Raw genomic sequence first — 20289 nt, 5'->3', positions numbered from 1 at the left:
TGAAGTTAATGAAAGACCAAAGGCACATCAGAGTTAGGACATAAGAACATAAGGCTTCCCATATTAGGTCAGACCAAGGGTCCAACAAGCCCAGTATCCTGTTTCCAACAGTGGCCAGGATCCCAAGAGGTATCTCAAGCAACTCTCCTTTAATAATTGTTAATGGACTTTTCCTCCAGGAACTTGTCCATACCTTTTTTAAATGCAGCTATTTTAATAGCTTTCACCACTTGCTCTGACAATGAATTTCAGAGCTTAATTATGCGATGAGTAAAAAAAAATTTCTCTTATTAGTTTTCAATGTATTACTAGTAACTTCATTGTGTGTCCCCTGGTCTTTGTCTTTTCGAAAGAGTAACAGAGACAGTGACAGGCCAAGGTTGGGGCAGGCAGCTAGCAAGCATGTTCAGGTCCAGACAAGGGGTCAGATCCAGTTAGCAGGCAATTATGGTCAGGTCCAAGCAAAAGATCAAGATCAGGAGAGGACAAGGATGGATGAAGATCCACTAAAGATGCTGGGCAAGATGACTAGGACAAGGCAAGGCTGGACAAGGAAGGATGGAAAGGTCAAGACTTCACAAGGAAGGTTTGAAAAGACCGGGATGGATGAAGCAAAACTGGAAGGCAAAGTTGGACGAGGCAAGGCTAGATAAGGAGGAACCAGGAATGCAGGACACCAGGAACTAGGGCAACACACATTTCAAAGCAGGAGACCCATTGACGATATATCTGCTAGCCCTCCGAAGGAGCCTTTAGTAGCTGGAGATTGGTGATGTGATCAGGAGTCACTGAATGTCTTTTCTCACTGTGTGCTCTTTAATTTTCAGGAGGTCAAGCACACACACTCCTAGGGAGAGTCATGAAGGATGCAGCACGGTGGCATCCATTGCTGATCTCGGTGGTGGTCTGCAGCTGGTGGCTTCCAGGCCGTGAAGTGATGCCAGCATCAGGGTAAGTGCTATAGCTTGCAGGCCCCTTCCCTGAGATGGAAATTCTAACAGTACCCCCCTCCAAAGCCCCCTCCCCAGTGTTCTGGGCTTGGGTTTATGGAGGAATCTCTTGTGGAATTCAGATATGAGTTGGGGGGGGGAGGTCTTGTAGATTGGAGACTGGCTCCCAAGAATTCTCAGGACCATAGTTCTTCCAGGAAATAGGATATTACAAATGGTTTCAGACTCTTCAAGAATCTAAAATCTCCTGGACCTTGAATTGAGTGTCTTTTTCTGTAGCTACTTCAGTGGTCTGGAGGAGCGGTCTGCTCAGCCAAGAGAGAATGGCAGGCTTCAACAACATCATGAATTCATAAAGATGCCTGTAGTTTGCATTTCTAAGGCACAGCACCCAGTTATCATTCAATGGGAAATGGACCCATTATTCGCGGTGCAAACCTCAGAGATAGCATCTTCAATTGTAGATTTTTAGTGCTAAGCCAGACCAAACTTCCTAGGCAATGTTGAGGCACTGGGCAACGGTTCTTGTCTGCGTGGTTTTTTTAATATTCTGCTGCTTGCTCTAGGAGACTATGTGTCTTTTGCCACAGTAGTTTCTATCCCATCAGGTTAGCTGCCAGGCAAGGATCAGAGATCGGAACAGGTCTGGGTGTATGGAGATGTCACCCTAACACGATATAGAAGAGTGAGAACTCTGTGGAATTTGGCCCATGGGAGGAGGGAGGCCCAGTTATCCTGCCGTTGGTTCACATAGGCTTGTAGAAAGGCCTTTAGACTTTGATATATCTACTCAGTAGGGATGTGAATCGTTTTCCATATCGTCTTAACGATAGAAATCGTGTGGCAGGGCAAGAAAATCGTCTTAGGCACGATTTTTTAGTTAAAAAATCGTTAAAAATCATTTTTTCCGATTAGTGCGCACTAACTCGAGTTAGTGCGCACTAACGGGAGTTAGTGCGCACTAACTGGGAGTTAGTGCGCACTAACTGAAAATGATACAATTTGACACTTTTCAGGTCAGTTAAGGTCAGTTTAGGAATGAATATGTATTCCTATTGGCTGCCCTCTTATTTATTCATGTTACCAAGTTTCCTACTGACAGTATATGGGGGATGGGAAATGGAAACAGTTGGTAGCTTGACAAAACAAGTAATGTGATCAGTCAATGTGACTAGAACTTGTGCCCTAACCCTGATACCAGGGGTATTGTGATCTTCCTGCACACAGTGCCCTATCCCTATTAATACCAGGAGTGTTGTGATCTTCCTGCACACAGTGCCCTATCCCTAATACCAGGGGTGTTGTGATCTTCCTGCACACAGTGCCCTATTCCTGATACTGGGGGTGTTGTGATCTTCCTGCACACAGTGCCCTATCCCTATTAATACCAGGAGTGTTGTGATCTTCCGGCACACAGTGCCCTATCCCTAATACCAGGGGTGTTGTGATCTTCCTGCACACAGTGCCCTATTCCTGATACTGGGGGTGTTGTGATCTTCTTGCACACATCCCGATATCAGGGATAGGGCACTGCATGCAGGAAGATCACAACACTCCTGGTATTAATAGGGATAGGGCACTGCATGCAGGAAGATCACAACACTCCTGGTATTAATAGGGATAGGGCACTGCATGCAGGAAGATCACAACACCCCTGGTATCAGGGATAGGGCACTGTGTGCAGGAAGATCACAATACCCCGGAGGAGTGAGGGTCAGGCAGCTCCCCCCTGTCTGTGAAGCCAGCCTCTCACTAGTAATGCAGGGAGGGAGCTGTCTCAGACTTCACCATCCACCCCCCCCCCCCTTACCCACACACCATTCACTAGCTGGGACATGGGGGAAGTCAGGAGTGAGGGTCAGGCAGCTCCCCCCTGTCTGTGAAGCCAGCCTCTCACTAGTAATGCAGGGAGGGAGCTGTCTCAGACTTCACCATCCACCACCCCCCCCTCACCCACACACCATTCACTAGCTGGGACATGGGGGAAGTCAGGAGTGAGGGACAGGCAGCTCCCCCCTGTCTGTGAAGCCAGCCTCTGACTAGTAATGCAGGGAGGGAGCTGTCTCAGACTTCACCATCCTCCCCCCCCCCCTCACCCACACACCATTCACTAGCTGGGACATGGGGGAAGTCAGGAGTGAGGGTCAGGCAGCTCCCCCCTGTCTGTGAAGCCAGCCTCTCACTAGTAATGCAGGGAGGGAGCTGTCTCAGACTTCACCATCCTCCCCCCCCCCCTCACCCACACACCATTCACTAGCTGGGACATGGGGGAAGTCAGGAGTGAGGGTCAGGCAGCTCCCCCCTGTCTGCGAAGCCAGCCTCTCACTAGTAATGCAGGGAGGGAGCTGTCTCAGACTTCACCATCCTCCTCCCCCCCCCCCCCTCACCCACACACCATTCACTAGCTGGGACATGGGGGAAGTCAGGAGTGAGGGTCAGGCAGCTCCCCCCTGTCTGTGAAGCCAGCCTCTCACTAGTAATGCAGGGAGGGAGCTGTCTCAGACTTCACCATCCTCCCCCCCCCCCCCTCACCCACACACCATTCACTAGCTGGGACATGGGGGAAGTCAGGAGTGAGGGTCAGGCAGCTCCCCCCTGTCTGTGAAGCCAGCCTCTCACTAGTAATGCAGGGAGGGAGCTGTCTCAGACTTCACCATCCTCCCCCCCCCCTCACCCACACACCATTCACTAGCTGGGACATGGGGGAAGTCAGGAGTGAGGGTCAGGCAGCTCCCCCCTGTCTGTGAAGCCAGCCTCTCACTAGTAATGCAGGGAGGGAGCTGTCTCAGACTTCACCATCCTCCCCCCCCCCCCCCTCACCCACACACCATTCACTAGCTGGGACATGGGGGAAGTCAGGAGTGAGGGTCAGGCAGCTCCCCCCTGTCTGCGAAGCCAGCCTCTCACTAGTAATGCAGGGAGGGAGCTGTCTCAGACTTCACCATCCTCCCCCCCCCCCCTCACCCACACACCATTCACTAGCTGGGACATGGGGGAAGTCAAGAGTGAGGGTCAGGCAGCTCCCCCCTGTCTGTGAAGCCAGCCTCTCACTAGTAATGCAGGGAGGGAGCTGTCTCAGACTTCACCATCCTCCCCCCCCCCCTCACCCACACACCATTCACTAGCTGGGACATGGGGGAAGTCAGGAGTGAGGGTCAGGCAGCTCCCCCCTGTCTGTGAAGCCAGCCTCTCACTAGTAATGCAGGGAGGGAGCTGTCTCAGACTTCACCATCCTCCCCCCCCCCCTCACCCACACACCATTCACTAGCTGGGACATGGGGGAAGTCAGGAGTGAGGGTCAGGCAGCTCCCCCCTGTCTGTGAAGCCAGCCTCTCACTAGTAATGCAGGGAGGGAGCTGTCTCAGACTTCACCATCCTCCCCCCCCCCCCCCCTCACCCACACACCATTCACTAGCTGGGACATGGGGGAAGTCAGGAGTGATGGTCAGGCAGCTCCCCCCTGTCTGTGAAGCCAGCCTCTCACTAGTAATGCAGGGAGGGAGCTGTCTCAGACTTCACCATCCTCCCCCCCCCCCCTCACCCACACACCATTCACTAGCTGGGACATGGGGGAATTCAGGAGTGAGGGTCAGGCAGCTCCCCCCTGTCTGTGAAGCCAGCCTCTCACTAGTAATGCAGGGAGGGAGCTGTCTCAGACTGGTATCAGGGTTAGGGCACTGTGTGCAGGAAGATCACAACACTCCTGGTATTAATAGGGATAGGGCACTGTAAGAGATGACTGTAGTAGATTGAATAAAGATCTGATGTTTCTGCTCTCCTCACACCAAACAAAAACAACACACAAGCAGAGAAGCCCTTCTTACAAAGCTGAGCTAGTGAGTTAAGTAGGAGGAAAAGTAAACATACTGGTGCCAGTGTGGCTACTTAAAAAATACACTTACCAACAATCAATTACATATATTTGAACTGTGTACAGTTCCAGCCAGGACCACCTTTCTAAAATGCACAGTGATTGGCAAATTCAACATGCACTAGCATTTCAGGTGCCTGCTAACAAAAATAATAAACAAACAAGTTCTAGTCACGTGAGTGCTGATCATTACATTACTTTTTTTGTCAAGCTTCCAACTGTTTCCATTTCACATCCCCCCAACCATATTGGTAACATCAATAGATAAGAGCACAGCCAGCCAATAGGAATACATACATACATATTCATTCCTAAGTGACCTTTACTGACCTGGGAAGTGTGAACACTTTGTTTCATTTTCTGTTGGTGTTCGTTAGTTTCCAGTTCCATTTCCCATCCCCCCAACCATCACCTCAGTGGTAACCTTGGTAACATCAATAGATAAGAGGGCAGCCAGCCAATAGGAACACATATTCATTCCTAACTGACCTTCAGTGACCTGGAAAGTGTTTATTTGTATCATTTTCAGTTAGTGCGCACTAAATCGAGTTAGTGCGCACTAACGGGGAGTTAGTGCGCACTAACTCGAGTTAGTGCGCACTAACACGATTTAACGATTTTTAACGATAAATCGTTAGAATTTCTATTGTATCGTGTTCTATAACGATTTAAGACGATATAAACATTATCGGACGATAATTTTAATCGTTGAAAAACGATTCACATCCCTACAGTTTGTCCATTGGGTGAGGTAAAATCCAGTGTAACTCCAAACTTCCTGCACAAGCCTTTCCAGTAGTGGGCTGTGATCTGAACTTCCTGGTCTGAGGGGATGTGAAGTGGGAGCCTTTGCAGACAGAAGATGTGTTGGACAAAGAGTTTAGCCAATTCAGATGTGGAGAGATCTGGGAGGGGCATGAAATGAACCATCTTAGAAAATCTATCCAATACACCCCATTTAGTGGTGGTGTTGCAGCCAGAGAGTGGAAGGTCAGTGATGAAGTCAGTGGCCAAATGAGTTCAGGGTTCCTTGGGGGCTGTAACCAAACCCAAGGTTGTGCTCGCACACTTTTATTCATGACACATGTGGGGCAAGACTCCACATAATGCTTCACATAGGTCTTCATCTGAGGCCTCCAGTAATGTTGAGTGACTAATAATTGGCTGTCCCACCAAGCGGGAGTCATGGGCCCACTGAAGAACCTTCTGTCATCGGCACTGGCAAACCACATTCTTCCCAGGAGGAACTGTAAAATGTGGCAGCAACCATAATCTTTGCAGGGTTGACGATATACCGTGGGGCTTCAGAGAGTGTTGTGTTTGTGGCATTGTGGACCCTTGTTCGCAATGGAGATGACTCCACCCATGGGGAGGAGCCCGGTGGGGAACCACTGCGATAAGCTGACACAGATAGCAGACACAGTATGGATGTACTGCTGTAGATAGATGGTGAAAGCAGGAAGGTAAGGCACTGATCCACGAAGTGCCAGTACGTTCAACAGGCTCAGAAGTGTAGTCTCACCCAGATGTTCATGATAAGCAGGAGCCCGCAATGCGGACAACGCTGCGGCTGGTGGGTAGGGTTGGAGCGCCGGATCGTAGAGGTACTCACAGAATGAAGACGTCTTCCTGATGGTAGAATGGTGGGACCGAAGGTCTGTGGTGCAGGATATAAAGATGGATAGGCCCTCGAGAAGCGAGTACCCAAAGTCCAATATCCTGAAAGTAGAATAGAGAGAAAGACTCCCGAGGAGCGGTTGTCTTAGTTAGTAAGAAGCCCCAAAGGGAAGCTGAAAGCGATAGACCCCTGAAGAGCAGGTGTCTAGAGCTTCTTGCTGGAGTGAGGCTCTCAGAGTGAAAGTGGAGTCTAAACGTGCAGCTTAGAGCAGAGTGGCAAAGTCTTTGCTAACTCAATGTGGTGGTGGAGGCGGAGGCTAGATATACCCGAAGGTACTGACATCATTCGGTGGGGCTGCCCCCGAGGTTCCCGCCATGACATGTATTTGAGCTTAGGAGATGTGTGCGCTCACACCCAAGGAGGTCAGGGGAGTGAGCATGGTGGATGGGAACGCCCATGCTTGTTTTGAAATGCCGAGGCTCTTGGCACTCGGCACCGTAGGCAGCTATCTTGCCCAAAGAGAGAGAAAGGGAGAAAAAGAGGTAAGGCAGAGCGGTCGCAGTCGTCTGCGACCAACGGATGCAACAGTAGATGCATCTACTTCCAAGATAAATAGCTTGGATAGATCTGGATGGTGTAGGCACAGTTCAAGGATGAACTCTTCTTTGAGATGCTTGAAAGCTTGGATTACATCCATTGTCCAGTTCTTGTTGTCTGAGCCTTTCTTAGTTAAGGCTGTGAGTGGGGCCACTAAGGAGGAATAATCATGGATAAATTGCCTTTGGTAATTTGTGAATCCCAGGAAGTACTACAGCACTTTAAGGCCTACTGGCCAAGGCCACTCCAGTATGACTTTAATTTATCAGAGTCCATACAGAAGCCATGGCGAGAGATAATATATCCCAAGAAGGAGAGTACTTCCTATTCAAAGATACACTTCTCTAACTTGAAATAGAGGTGGTGCTAACGGAGTCTCTGGAGGGCCTGTTTCACATGATAAAGGTGATCTGACAATGACTTCAAAAAGACTAGAATATCATCCAGGTGAACTACCACATAGGAGTAGAGAAGGACCTGGAAGATCTCATTTACCATAAATTGGAAGATTGTGAGGGCGTTGCACAACCCGAAAGGTATTACTAGGTATTCATAGTATCTATCCCGGGTGTTAAAGTTGATCTTCCACTTGTCACCCTCTCGGATTCAGATCAGGTTATATGCCTCCTCTGAAGGTCCAGCTTGGTAAATATTTGTGTGCCCCAAAGATGGTCAAAGAGCTCAGATATCAAGGGAAAAAGATAGCGATTCTTCTTGATAATAGAGTTAAGACCACAGGGACATAATGAGCTCTCCTTCTTCCCCACGAAAAAGAATCCAAGCCATGCAGGTGAGAAAGAGGGGCAAATGAAGCCTATGTCCAGGTTCTCTTTAATATATTTGCTTATAGCCTCTGTTTCAGGAGCAGAAAGTTGGTATACTCTGCTTCTGAGTGGAACCTTGCCGGGGATCAAGTGTATGGCATAATCATCCGCCAACTGTTTGTTGAAAACTTCTACGAATTTGGTATATTGTGGTGGCAGACGTGGAAGCTCTGTGGTAACTGTCCGAACCACAGGCACCACAGGGGAAACTTTGGCAAGGTATTGCTCTTGACAGATAGGACTCCATCTGCTGATTTTTAACATTGCACGCACCGGGAGAGCAGGCGTTCACCCGCTCTCCCGCGGACTTTACTGAATCAGCCCGTTAATTAGGTAAAAAGAAGGAGGGCAGAGGGAATTCTGGGGTGGGGCTTAAGATTAGCCAGGTAACACTGATATTGAGCACTACCAATGTACACAGGTAGGTCTGGTCACCCAAGTAACTGTAGGTGAGTATATCCAGCAGTAGACATACCCAGGTAAGGCCCGTTGAATTTCTCACCTCGAGCTACCCAGGTGACTTTACTCTGATAAATTCCTGCTTCCCACACTGCTGAATATAGACCTCAAAGTAACTATGTTTTATTCACTAGTTTTGCAGAAAATCTTTTGCCCATAAATATTTCTAGCAGCCTGACTTAACTAGGTATTCTTTTTTTTTTTTTTTTTTACATAGACACAATGGGAGAAAAGCCTTAATAAATCAGGTCCTGTGTCAGGATTTTGAATGAATCAAGCCCTTTGTTATGATAAGAACCTTTAAGCATTATGGGGATGAAAGGATAAGAAATTCTTTTTCAGCAGATTTTATATAATCTCCTAGCCAATTGCAAACAGCCTGATAAATATGGCCCTTAATGATCTAATCAAAGAAAAATGTCAAATAAGCATTAAATATTGTACCTGTAATTCCAGAAAGGTCACAGCCCTGGTTGAATATCTCAGTTACATTCAAAGCTTGTAGGGATTTTTTTAAATCTAATTTCTGTTCTATTTTAAACCTATACAAAGTGAAAAAAATATGTACATGTATTTATTTATTTTATTATTTATATAAAACTTGTGAATTGCTATCCAGCTTTTCCTATGAAATTTTTCAAAGCAATGTACATGGTTATAACAAATACAACAATACAATCATAAAAGCAAAAATAATATAACATCAAATTATTAAAACACCTTGTAAGGCCATCATTGATATTTCTTCTTTAAGTTAAATTGCCACAAACACCATCATAAGGCAATCATTGTTAAATTGCCTCTGACTCCATCAACCAGGTTTTCACCTTATGTCTAAAATGCATTATATCCAACTCCTCTCTCTAATAGATAATGGTAGTTCATTCCAAACTTTGGGCACTGAGATAGTAAATGAGTGATTCTGCAACTTAACACGTCAATAAGCTTTAACTGGGGGGAGCTGTAGTTGATGACAATACTGAGAATGTGTATGGCTAAGAGAAGAGCTCCAGTTAATCTTACCAGACATGTGGGGAGGACCTAAGCTTTTCAAGATCTTAAATGCTAGAACCAAAAGCTTGAATTTACATTGCAGCCTCACTGGTAGCCAATGTAACTTCAACAAAAGGGGTGCAGCTGATTCCCGCCTAGATCGGCCCATGATGATTCTAGCGGCCATATTTTGCATCACTTGGAGCTTCCGAACCACATTATTTGGAAACTCCACGGTAGATGGTATTGCAAACGCCTGTTTTAAACCATTCAATATGAGTTATTTTCTTTTTTTTTTTTTAAATAGTGTTTTTTTTAAATAGTGTTTAAATAAAAATAGTGTTTTATTTGTAAGTACCTTAGAATAATTGTTAATGTTTATAGGCCACATAAAAGCTTATCTATCACAGTAGAGAAATATAGCCTATTTTATTATTTTAGATACTATTTATGTAGGCTTACAATAAATGCACGGCACTCTTCTCACAGGAAAATGCGGAAGTACAGCTTTATTTTGGCAGTCGCCCAAGGTGCCAAGAGAAAAGGGACGCTTTGGGTGCTGCTGGCATCACCTGTTGGGCTGGTCAGCCAGCGGACCGGGCAGCAGAAGTGCTAGTTAGACACATGTGTGTACCATTTCAGAGAGGTCAATATTCAGCTTGTCATATCCAGTTAACTTTATCTTGATATTCAGTCCGAATCCACGCTGGCTGAATATTTGGTCTAAAGTTACCCGGACAGGTAATTTTAGGACTGCTATTTACTAGGGGTGTGCATTCGGATTGACCGCATTAGTAAAACGCAACTCATATTTTTTTTTTACTTAAAAAATTGATTCGACATAAACGATCGGATTTCCCACATATCGAACATAGATATGTTCGATATGTGGGAAATCGCGATTGTTGAGCCAAAATAAAAATATAAACCCCCTCACCCTCCTTAATCCCCCCCCCCCCCCGACTTACCACAACTCCCTGGTGATGGAGCGAGGAGTGAGGACGCCATTTCTGCAATCCTTGGCGAGAAGCATGTGACGTCGGTGGCACGTCAGTGACGCGGCGCCACGTGATTCCCGGCGAGTTCGCGCCGGACGGCTCGTTCGGCCCAAAAAGAACTTTTGGCCAGCTTGGGGGGGTCAGGAGGCCCCCCCAAGCTGGCCAAAAGTTCTTTTTGGGCCGAACGAGCCGTCCGGCGCGAACGAGCTGGGAATCACGTGACGCCGCGTCACTCGACGTGCCACCGACGTCACATGCTTCTCGCCAAGGATTGCAGAAATGACGTCCTCACTCCTCGCTCGATCACCAGGGAGTTGTGGTAAGTCTGGGGGGGGGGATTAAGGAGGGTGAGGGGGTTTAAATTTTTTTTTTGCACATATGTACATATACCCAACTCATTGGATTTTTTTTATGTCCATATTGGCCGCAAGTGGGACCCCCTTTCGGACATAAAAAATATGAACATAAAATTTTGCTCTGCACATCCCTACTATTTACCCAGAGAGAGGTTTGTTTTTTTTTTAGAGAATATTGTCTGAACAGTATTGCACAGACAAAGTGGAACCATACAATGGAAATGCCCCCAGTGCTACTTCATTTTATGTGTCAGTAAATTTTGCCTGGGCAATGATTAACCAGGGAGCAGTGGAGGAATTTAAACCTCAGGGTTTGTCGAGCTAACCACAAAAATTCCAGACAAGCCATTTGAATATTAATGTCAAATGCTTAGCTAAATTCTATAAAATAAATCTACAGATGAAAATGAAAAACTTGTTAAAATACAGTTTTCTGTTGCGGGGGATTGTTTTGGTATGTTTATTTGTTGGCTTCTCCTTTTACTTGTAAGAACCACAGGAAGAGGCTTGCCTGAAGCTCTTGGTGAGGGGAGTGACGAAGAGGATAGCGAGGACTTAGAGAGTGAGACCAAGGACTAGCAAGGACTAGGAGACTAGATGGGGGGAGAGCAGCCCTTGGATTGTGCAGGAAAAGGAGACAGTGCATGAATTCAGAGATGGCGGTGAGAGCCGGGATGGAGCCTGAGCAGGGTTTGAGGCTGGGATTCGGCAACTGGGAGGGAAATATTATGTTGGCTGGAGGTATGTGTAGAAATTGTGTGAAATGGGGCTGTGGTGGGATCAATATGAAAAAAAAAAAATAAAAGGGGGACCATTCCCAAAAATTAGCCCAGAGTGGTTTTAGCAGCTCTGGATTCAGGACAGGAGGCGTGCTGGCCAAACTGAAATAGTAATTTTGAACAGATTTCCCATCTTACCCACTCCCTCGATGTTTTCTTTGGAAGGCCATGATATTCCAGTCTTATCTTGGTGTAATCTTAGATATCAACCTGTTGACGTGAGCCCATGGTGAGGAAGGCTTTTTCTAAACTGCAAATGCCGCATAGGCTAAAACCCTTATTGATGCCATCTGACTTCTGCCCAGTCTTGCAAACTCTTGTTTGAGAGGACTCTCCTACTGTAAAACTCTGTTTACATTGGGTTCTCATTTACCACCATAAAAGCTCTGCAGATAGTACAGAATTCTGGGAACATCAGAGCTCATATCTCCCCTGCTCTCCAGACTCTCCATTGATTACTTATCCAGTGGAGGGTTAAGTTTAAACTAAGTAGCTCTTCCTCTACTCTACTTAATGCCATCCTGCATATATATTGCTCTTTATGAGCTTTACATTCAGCCCAGCGTGATCTCCTAGAGGTGCCTTCCCCACAATGTGCACACTTCGGTAAGACCAGAGGACATACCTTTTCCATCGTCAGCCTGCTCTACCGGAACCCCTTTCCTGAATAACTTCACTTAACATGTTTGAAGTTGTTTAAAAGTCTTTGAAAACTTTTCTATTTAAGCAACCTTCTGAATATAATAATTTGAAGTACTGTTGTATAGACATCTTTGGTGACTGATTCATTTTGCTAAAGTAGTTGCTAGGTAGAGAGTACGTTGTACAAATCAACTCCTCTTTTACCTTTCATCTCTTCAAACAGCAGAAAATCTTCAGTGATGCCAACTTTGCTGTTCGTAATTCTGACTGTGTATGTAAAACTGCCCCCCAAACCTACCTTAACCCCCAAACCCCACCCCAAGTTAAAGTGCCCCCTCTTACAGTGGTATAAATAGTAAAGTGGATTTATATGTAGATCAATACTGGCTTATATCCCTCATGTATCATAAACAACACTAACCCCTCATCAACAATGTTTCGGCATCAGTGGGCTATGGAAGAGTGTACAAGGAAGCTTTAAAAAGCGCACTTCCGGTATGAATAGGTAAGCGTTTGTCGCCATGTTGTGAGCCGCGATGCGGAGCCAATGTAGGCTGAAAGAAGGTATGCACCACTGAAGTAGCTGTACTGAATGAAAAACAAATGGAAGGAATGTTTAATAATGTGAGTTATGGTGTTCTTTCATTGTAGAGAGAATTTAGTCCCCTGAAGAAGGCATATACTGATGCCGAAACATTGTCAATGTCGGGTGTGTGAAATGGGTGTGTGAAACAGAGGTATCACAATGAGCTAGGGAAGAGTGTACAAGGAAGTTCAATATAAGATAAGTAAAAATAGTGAAAATTGGTATTGAAATAGTAAATGACATGAAACATTGTGCTCATTGATGATACGGATTGAAGCCCATTGCAGGCAAGAGCCTGGAGATTGGACAGAGAGATCATCTTAGTATCTGATACTAATTCCCAAAATTAAAGAATTAAAAAACTAAAAAATTGATGTGAAGTATTTACCTCATGAGTGGAGAGGTTAGTGTTCTTTATAAATAGTAAAGTTACATATTGGTTTTTTTCTCTCTTTCTCTCTCTCTCTCCCCCCCTCTCCCAAATGGCATGTGCGATAAAAACCTTTTCGTTTGGTAATGCGCCTGCGGTAGATTAAGCAGCATGCAATGCAAAAAATAGCGCTGGTGCAATAAATTTATCGCACCTTATGGAAATTACCTATGTGATGCAGGAGCAGGGAAATTAGCCTAACCACGCCCCCTTTTTTATTGCGGGTGCTATTTCCTCTGTATTTATAGCATTTTGATAAATCTAGACCTAAACGTTCTACTGCACCTCAGTAAATGTCATTTATAATAACCCTGTCCTGTAAGATTCCAAGGATGAAAATGGATGAAAACCAAAGTTCCTCTTAGATGAGCAGACATTTTTCTGCCTCTTCCAGAGAAGTCAGCATAACTTTCTCATCCTTCCGTATAACCTGCATCTAGTTTGGGCAGTGGAGTGCAAAAGGGATCTTATGGTTGTGAAGTCTTTTTTTTTTTTTACCTCTCTAAGCTGCTGTCTCTGTCCAATTCAGAATAAATCAATTACGTAACACCCTATTACACCATGGTCAAATGACTGTGAATACAAAATATAATCAATGGAGGAAGGTGGTAGTTTCATAAATGGTCCAACATAATGTACTCTCCAGGTTACTGTGGACAACTACTCTAATCATCAACTGCCATCCAATCCACCTAAAAGACAATTTTTTTTATTATGGCAATCAATCAATTTGAAAATGTTTTTTAACACAAACTTTTTTTATGCATTTAAAATACTTTGTAACCTTCAAGTATATCCATACAGAAATGAAAAAGATGATACTTAAGCCACAATTTTGTCACGGCGTTTCTTCTCCACTTTCACCATACTAATCCGACGTCTTTGAAGATTATAATGTAAGATCCTGAACAGAGTGCAAGTTTCGCAGCCATCACATTTTAAGGGGGTTATTTTCTAACCCTATCACGTGCGATACCTAGATCGGGGCAGAGTCGGGGCGGCATCAGCACCGGAAGAGGAGGAGTTGGGGCGGTATCAGGGAAACTTCACTGATGGCAAAAAGGTAAGGCCCCTTATCGCCGCCAGTAGCGCTATTGGGTGCAAAAGCCGGCAGCGAAAGCACCGCGGAGGTACGATCGCTGCTGGTTTTCGCAGGTCCGCCCCCCACTTCACCCCCCCCGCCCCCCCATTAGCTCCGGGATTCACAAACCTGCGTGAAGAAAGAAAATCCAGGTCTATGGGCCTTATTTTCCAAGGCTACCGCAGGCTTGCGCTAACAGCGCAAGCCTGCGATAGCTTGTGAAGGTAGCGCACGCCTGCGCTACCTAAATCGGGGCGGAGTCGGCCCCGGAAGAGAAGGAGTTGGGGCGTCACCGAGGCCGACTCCGCGAAGATGCCCCTCCCGGGTTGACCCCCCGCCCCCCATTAGCGTGATTTTCTAAAGTATCGCAGGCCTGCGATATTTTAGAAAATGAGGCCCTATGTTTGTTGTTATTGTTCCCTGATGAAGGATTCTTTTCCAAAATGCGGCCACATTGGATTTGGATTATTGTGAAGACTAAGATCTGATGGGAAGATGAATACACCGCAAATAACCATTGGCACAAAGTCTGACATCGGATTAGCATGGTAAAAGTGGAGAAGAAACACCGTGACAAAATTGTGGCTTAAGTATCATCTTTTTCATTTCCATTATGGATGTACTTGAAGGTTGCAAAATATTCTAAATGCATAAAAAAAAGTTTATGTTAAAAAAAGTATTTGGATATTGTCCCTTTATAGTGGAGGGAATTATTCTAGCAGCAGCATACATTTCTGATGATTACTAGTCAGTGAGCCATTCTGTTGGGCTATATGGAGGATTAACTGCTTGTGTTTAAAGTTGAAGATTTTAATCAAAATCACGTGCAAGAATTCCTGAGACTTGGGCAGGCCGGCTCAACCACAAGGTCCACAGGGAACTGACCTTCACTAAATACTGCATATAAATGTTTTCCCCAGAAAATCAATTATCAGCTGTGACTCTGATCTTTCTGGAAGACCAAGACTAGTTCTCGAGATTATTGACTTTTGTGTCCAGTCTTTGAATGAGCTTTATCTGGTCATCAATCTCCATTTTCAGGGTTATGAAATTGTTATTGAGTGATGTTCATTCATGGTCTTAAGCATTTGCTCTCTTATCTGAAATATTCTTTCCATAGAATACCTATGGGAATATACCAAGTAATAGCAAGAAAAGCACATAAACACAATATGACACACCTTGGAAGGCTTACTTCTACCTCCTGCTCTTTTAGTTCAGTAAGCCGCTCTTTAATCAACTGAACTGTTATTAGTTTCTCCACTTCTTCTATATCCACCTTTTCATCGGGAAGTAACAGAATTAAACTGAACTCGTCTCCCTTATAAGGCAGCTCCAGAACTTGATAGCCCAAATTTTGATCTGAAAAATAGCCTGGAACAAAGATATGAAAAAAAATCAAGCATAATTTCACCAATAAATAAAATACAGGAGATTAATTTTGCACTTACCAAACTTTGTTCTAAGCTGAAGATGCATCATTGGTATCTTAGTGGCAGAACCTTGTTTCGTGGTGAATGTCATCAGTCTGGTGTCCTCTGGACTGAATTTATATTTCCACTCCCCATGGAAGTAAAGAGCATTCACCAGAACAATCCTAGTGAGAGGACTGAAATCTTCACCTGAAAACAAGTTTCTGATTTTGCCTGCATTAAAAAAAAAAAAGTCAATGTCATTGTTTTGTAAAGATTATTATTAAAAGGCTTTGATCAGTCCTCAGTTAATACAGCATGTACAGTACATTTTCTCTCTGCTAAAGGGTTATTACGTGATAGCTATCACAAAGCAAAAATAACACTAATTTCATATAGAAAGTCCCCCTTCACCCCCTGCTGATCCTCCCTCCAATACTGTCACAGCCCCGCATTGTTAGCCAGTTTCATGATTGTATATAAGTTCTATTTATATATTTAGAGTGCCTTATTTCCGACCCAATGCACTTCCAGTATAGCCTTGTTAAGTTTGCAACGTTATTCCTCTGTCTCCAGCACATTTCTGTTTCCAAGTTCACATAACCTTGTTTTATTGTAACTTTTCTTCCTCTTCAATATTATTGTTACAATCCCCCTGTTCCTTGTGAACCGATATGATATGATTTGTATCATGAATGTTGGTAGAGAAAAGAGTTAAATAAATAAATAAATAAATAAATAAGCCTCGATTCACACAAAATTAACGAGCTGCATAAATGGCTGCCTATAGATATTCAGCCTTCATTTTTTTTCACATGCTGCAAAAAAATATATATATATCAGGTTAGCTTCTGGGATATTTGACTGCCTCATATAGATTTATTTCCATTTGTAACTTTAAATGCACAGAATGGAGGCCTAAATACAGAGCCCCTATGAAAAGTACAATGTATAGCATATTGGGCAATTCCAAAAAGTCACGGTTTTAATAAAAGCACATGCATCATTATGTAAGCTATTCTATTACAGATTTTAGTGATATTAATGATTTCCAGGAAGTGTGAGAAACAAACCACTTGTCTTTCAAGGTTCCATTTAATGTTTTACCATAGTAGTTATTTCATCATTCAAAAACAGCAGAGTAAGGTCACAAGCTTACACCTGGTATGAACCAAATCTTCCCTACATTTTTTAAATTCAGGCTTTCGGAAAAGCACCCTTCCGAATGTAGTATTCTTTAAAAATCATAATCATCAGTTTTACAACTTAAAGTGCTCCCTTTTTTATCCAAGCTTGCTTCCAACTTGTCATGAGAAATTCCTTAATAAGCAAACAAGAAATTCAAATATGTAGATTAGACTATTGCAAATAAAAGGATAAAGCATCAGAAACTATTTCTGTAAAACCAGTTCAACTTGCCATTGGTCTGACTTTCTACCCACTGACTTATTGCCTTTGCAGAAGCCTTTGAATCTTGGAAATTCACCAGTTTTATAGCACTCTGAAAAAATTCTCGGTTGCTATGGAGATATGGTTCCTTCACTGTGAATCCTTCTTGAATGCAGAGGGCATTAGCAAGATCAAATGCAAATTCTTTTTTTTGGTCATTGATGGCAGAGGAAAGTGCTTTGAGTTTAGAGAATTCTTCACCTAAAAAAAAAAAAAAAATCATTTGTGTATTAATATTTTTGAGAAGAGAAATATGAAAGCAAGAGCTAAATTGGCTTGATACCCTTGCACTGGCTTCTGGCAAAGTACAAGTTAATTTTTGTCAAACATCGATTAAACTTAGATATTCTGCAAGTTTCTTTTATGATGTGAATTTTGGCAGGAAAAGAAGTCTTGTGTGATTGGTGTGTCTCTGTGTGTGTATGTTTGTCCCTAATAACCTTTGCTACACCAAATTTTCAGGACACGTCAGGGGTGGACACGAGAACTCTAGCAGGAGTGGGGACCTTTGTTTTTTTTTGATCAAGCATATATGTGGACACCCATATATCAGAAAGTAAGCTCTTTTCCTTCTGGGTGGAGCGGATTGTGTTATTTTGTGATCATTTAGCCTAGTTGTTACAACTCGAAATTGTGAAACTTTGAGATCAGGATTTAGTTCCCTTCTTCACCAGTCAATACATGACTTTGAATCATAAATCCCCAATATTTAACTGTTCAACTTTTAACTGTTCAAATTAACTATGTATATAAATAACTATGTATATAAATAAGCACCCATTCCAATGTATATTATAATCTTTATTCCCCCTTTCTTATTTCCAAACTCCATGTTTACACGTCCCTGTTATAATGTAACTTTATTCTCCTTCAATTTGTCTACTGTTTGGTTGGTTACAGTTTCTACTTGTTCGATGTGAACCGGGTTGATTTGATTTGTATCAAGAAATCCGGTATATAAAAAGCCTTCAATAAATATTTAAATGAAAATGAAGCTTGCGTAGTCTTCATATAGGGGACATACATTGTCTGAATTATTTTGTGTAGCACTGACTATACAGGCAGCTCTGTATACTAAGTGTTAAACATTATTACTGTTTCCTAAATAAACTCATACCACTGCAGTCAATTGACAGACACAATCCTCTTTTTAAATGAGGATATCTAATCTTAGTGTTTTTAAGAGAACATTATGACTGGGCTACCCATAGACACAAAATTCCAAAGATTATGCTTAGGCATACTTATCAGACACGCTCTTGAAAAAAAAGCCCCTGCTGTTTTATAAAAGTGTTGATCCTCTTGTAACAAATACTTGAGTCATATGCTCAAGAGCTGTTCAGAACACCTGTGCCAGTTTGAAGCAAAGAACGTGTAAGAATTCAAGATATTGATCCAATTCACGACTGACTGATGCCTTGAATAGCCTTGCATGTTGCTAACCAAATTCTTCTACATAACAAAGAGATGGGCCTGACTTTTCAAATAAATTCAAAGATAACAGCAGAATAGGGGCGTGCGTTCATTTTTAAATGAAATGAAAAACTCCCATTTCATTTGAAAATTAAATGAAAAACCACCGCTGAAAACTTTTTTTTTTCATTGACTCGTTATGGAGAGTCAGTGAAAAAGCCCTACAGTCCCTGAATGTTATCAGCTCTGAAGCGCCTAAAAGGCAGAATAAAAATCAAATAGAAAATACAAAGAAAGTAAATAAGAGCTGCCATAACTTTTTTATTTCCCCCCTCCCCCTCCAGCCCTTTCCTTCTCTCCACAGGTACTGGCTTATCCCATCCATGGGGGTCACAGCAATCTAAATGGGACAGGAGAGATCCCCGGTCACTCCTGCCGTACTAGGTCCTGGTTGCAAAATAGCACCAGCCAGCCCTGAGGCCGGCACAGTTTTGTTTTATGGTCATATGCTGTATGATATGGGATGCGAAAGATTGCAATGGATTAGTACCAGGGATAATAATGCGGCCTTAAAATGGCATTCTTGCTCACAAGAATCAAACTTGGGTTAATTCAATCAACTTTTCATCACCATGCAGTACAGTTTTTAAGAAGAAGAAAAAAAAACTTGCCTTCTTGGTTTTCCTGCAGGTTTAAAGTTTCTCTTATCTGATGGCGTGCTTTTCCCTTTACCCCTAGCTGTACCATGCCAAGAAGCAAATAAATGCTGATTGGTGAATACACAATATTTTCATCCACATGAGTTGATCGAATGCTATTATATAAATTCACAGCAAGCCCTGCTGTGGTATCATTCCAGGGACCTGTGACAGGAGTACAGCCTGCACATGCTCCAGACAAGATCAGGGTAAAGCTGTGAAATAAGGCCCTTCTCATTGCAGCACTGGAACTGAAATGAAATTGTACACCTGAGTCAAAAAGCATTACTGGATGGAAATATCCTTTAGAAGATTTCTAATTTTGTAAAAGAATCCATTTCCATATTGGCTACAGTGTTCTATATAATTATTACAGAACTCTATACATTTGGATGAAGTAAGAAGAAGCAAGAGGAAAGCCAGAGTCAAGTCAAGTTTACAACAAGGGTGGCTAACTCCTGTCCTCGAGAGACACAAACAGGCCTGGTTTTCAGGATATTCACAAGGAATGATGAGATAGATTTGCATACAATGGAGGTAGTGCATGAAAATCTATCTCATGCATATTCTTTGTTGATATCCTGAAAACCAGGCCTGTTTGAGGCTCTCGAGCACAAGAGTTGGCCACCCCTGGTCTTTAGCACTGCAACAGGAATAGAGTTGGGCAGACTATGTTTCTATATCATATTTCTAAAGCAGCATGTAGAAGGCATATATAGTACATGTATGAATTCTCTTTAAGGGCCTAGGAACTTTAAAACAGTGCTCATTGCAGAAGTATATCAAATCACGGAAAGGTACAACACATTTCAGGCATGTCACACACTAAGTACATTTGCTATGGGGATACAAGGCGACTCTCACAAAAGTCTTCATTGTGCCAAGAAGCAATAATATTTAAATTGGCATTGGTGTTCCTTCTAGTATCATTTCAGGTTAAAAGATGTCATTATAGTGGAAATCATGTAAAATGTAGAGTTAAGAGGTTGGCATAAGATGGAGAATAGGGAAGGAGATAAAAGTCCCAGGTAGATGATTTGATGAAGGTCTTCAGGATTTTGAACAGAGCAAACCCACAGCTGGATGGTATTCTAAATACATCACATTAAATGACTAATCAGGGTTGCTCTGTG

At 43.3% G+C, this 20289-nt stretch overlaps 1 protein-coding gene across 1 annotated transcript in view; it reads right to left on the bottom strand.

Annotated features, from left to right (window-relative positions):
* Window positions 1-20289, bottom strand: part of SERPINI2 (serpin family I member 2) — a 42506-nt gene that overhangs the window by 20857 nt on the left and 1360 nt on the right. Inside the window, exons 2-6 of the mRNA XM_029616465.1 lie at window positions 19130-19407; window positions 17016-17246; window positions 15636-15830; window positions 15366-15558; window positions 8764-8861 (exon numbers count right to left, since the gene is read on the bottom strand). Coding sequence (XP_029472325.1) covers window positions 8764-8861; window positions 15366-15558; window positions 15636-15830; window positions 17016-17246; window positions 19130-19407 — 995 coding nt within the window. The remainder of the gene's footprint in view (window positions 1-8763; window positions 8862-15365; window positions 15559-15635; window positions 15831-17015; window positions 17247-19129; window positions 19408-20289) is intronic.

Source organism: Rhinatrema bivittatum, chromosome 9 (assembly GCF_901001135.1).
Source record: "Rhinatrema bivittatum chromosome 9, aRhiBiv1.1, whole genome shotgun sequence".
NCBI lineage: Eukaryota > Metazoa > Chordata > Amphibia > Gymnophiona > Rhinatrematidae > Rhinatrema > Rhinatrema bivittatum.
The sequence above is the reverse complement of the archived record's forward strand: the minus strand, read 5'-3'. Positions and strand labels throughout refer to the sequence as shown.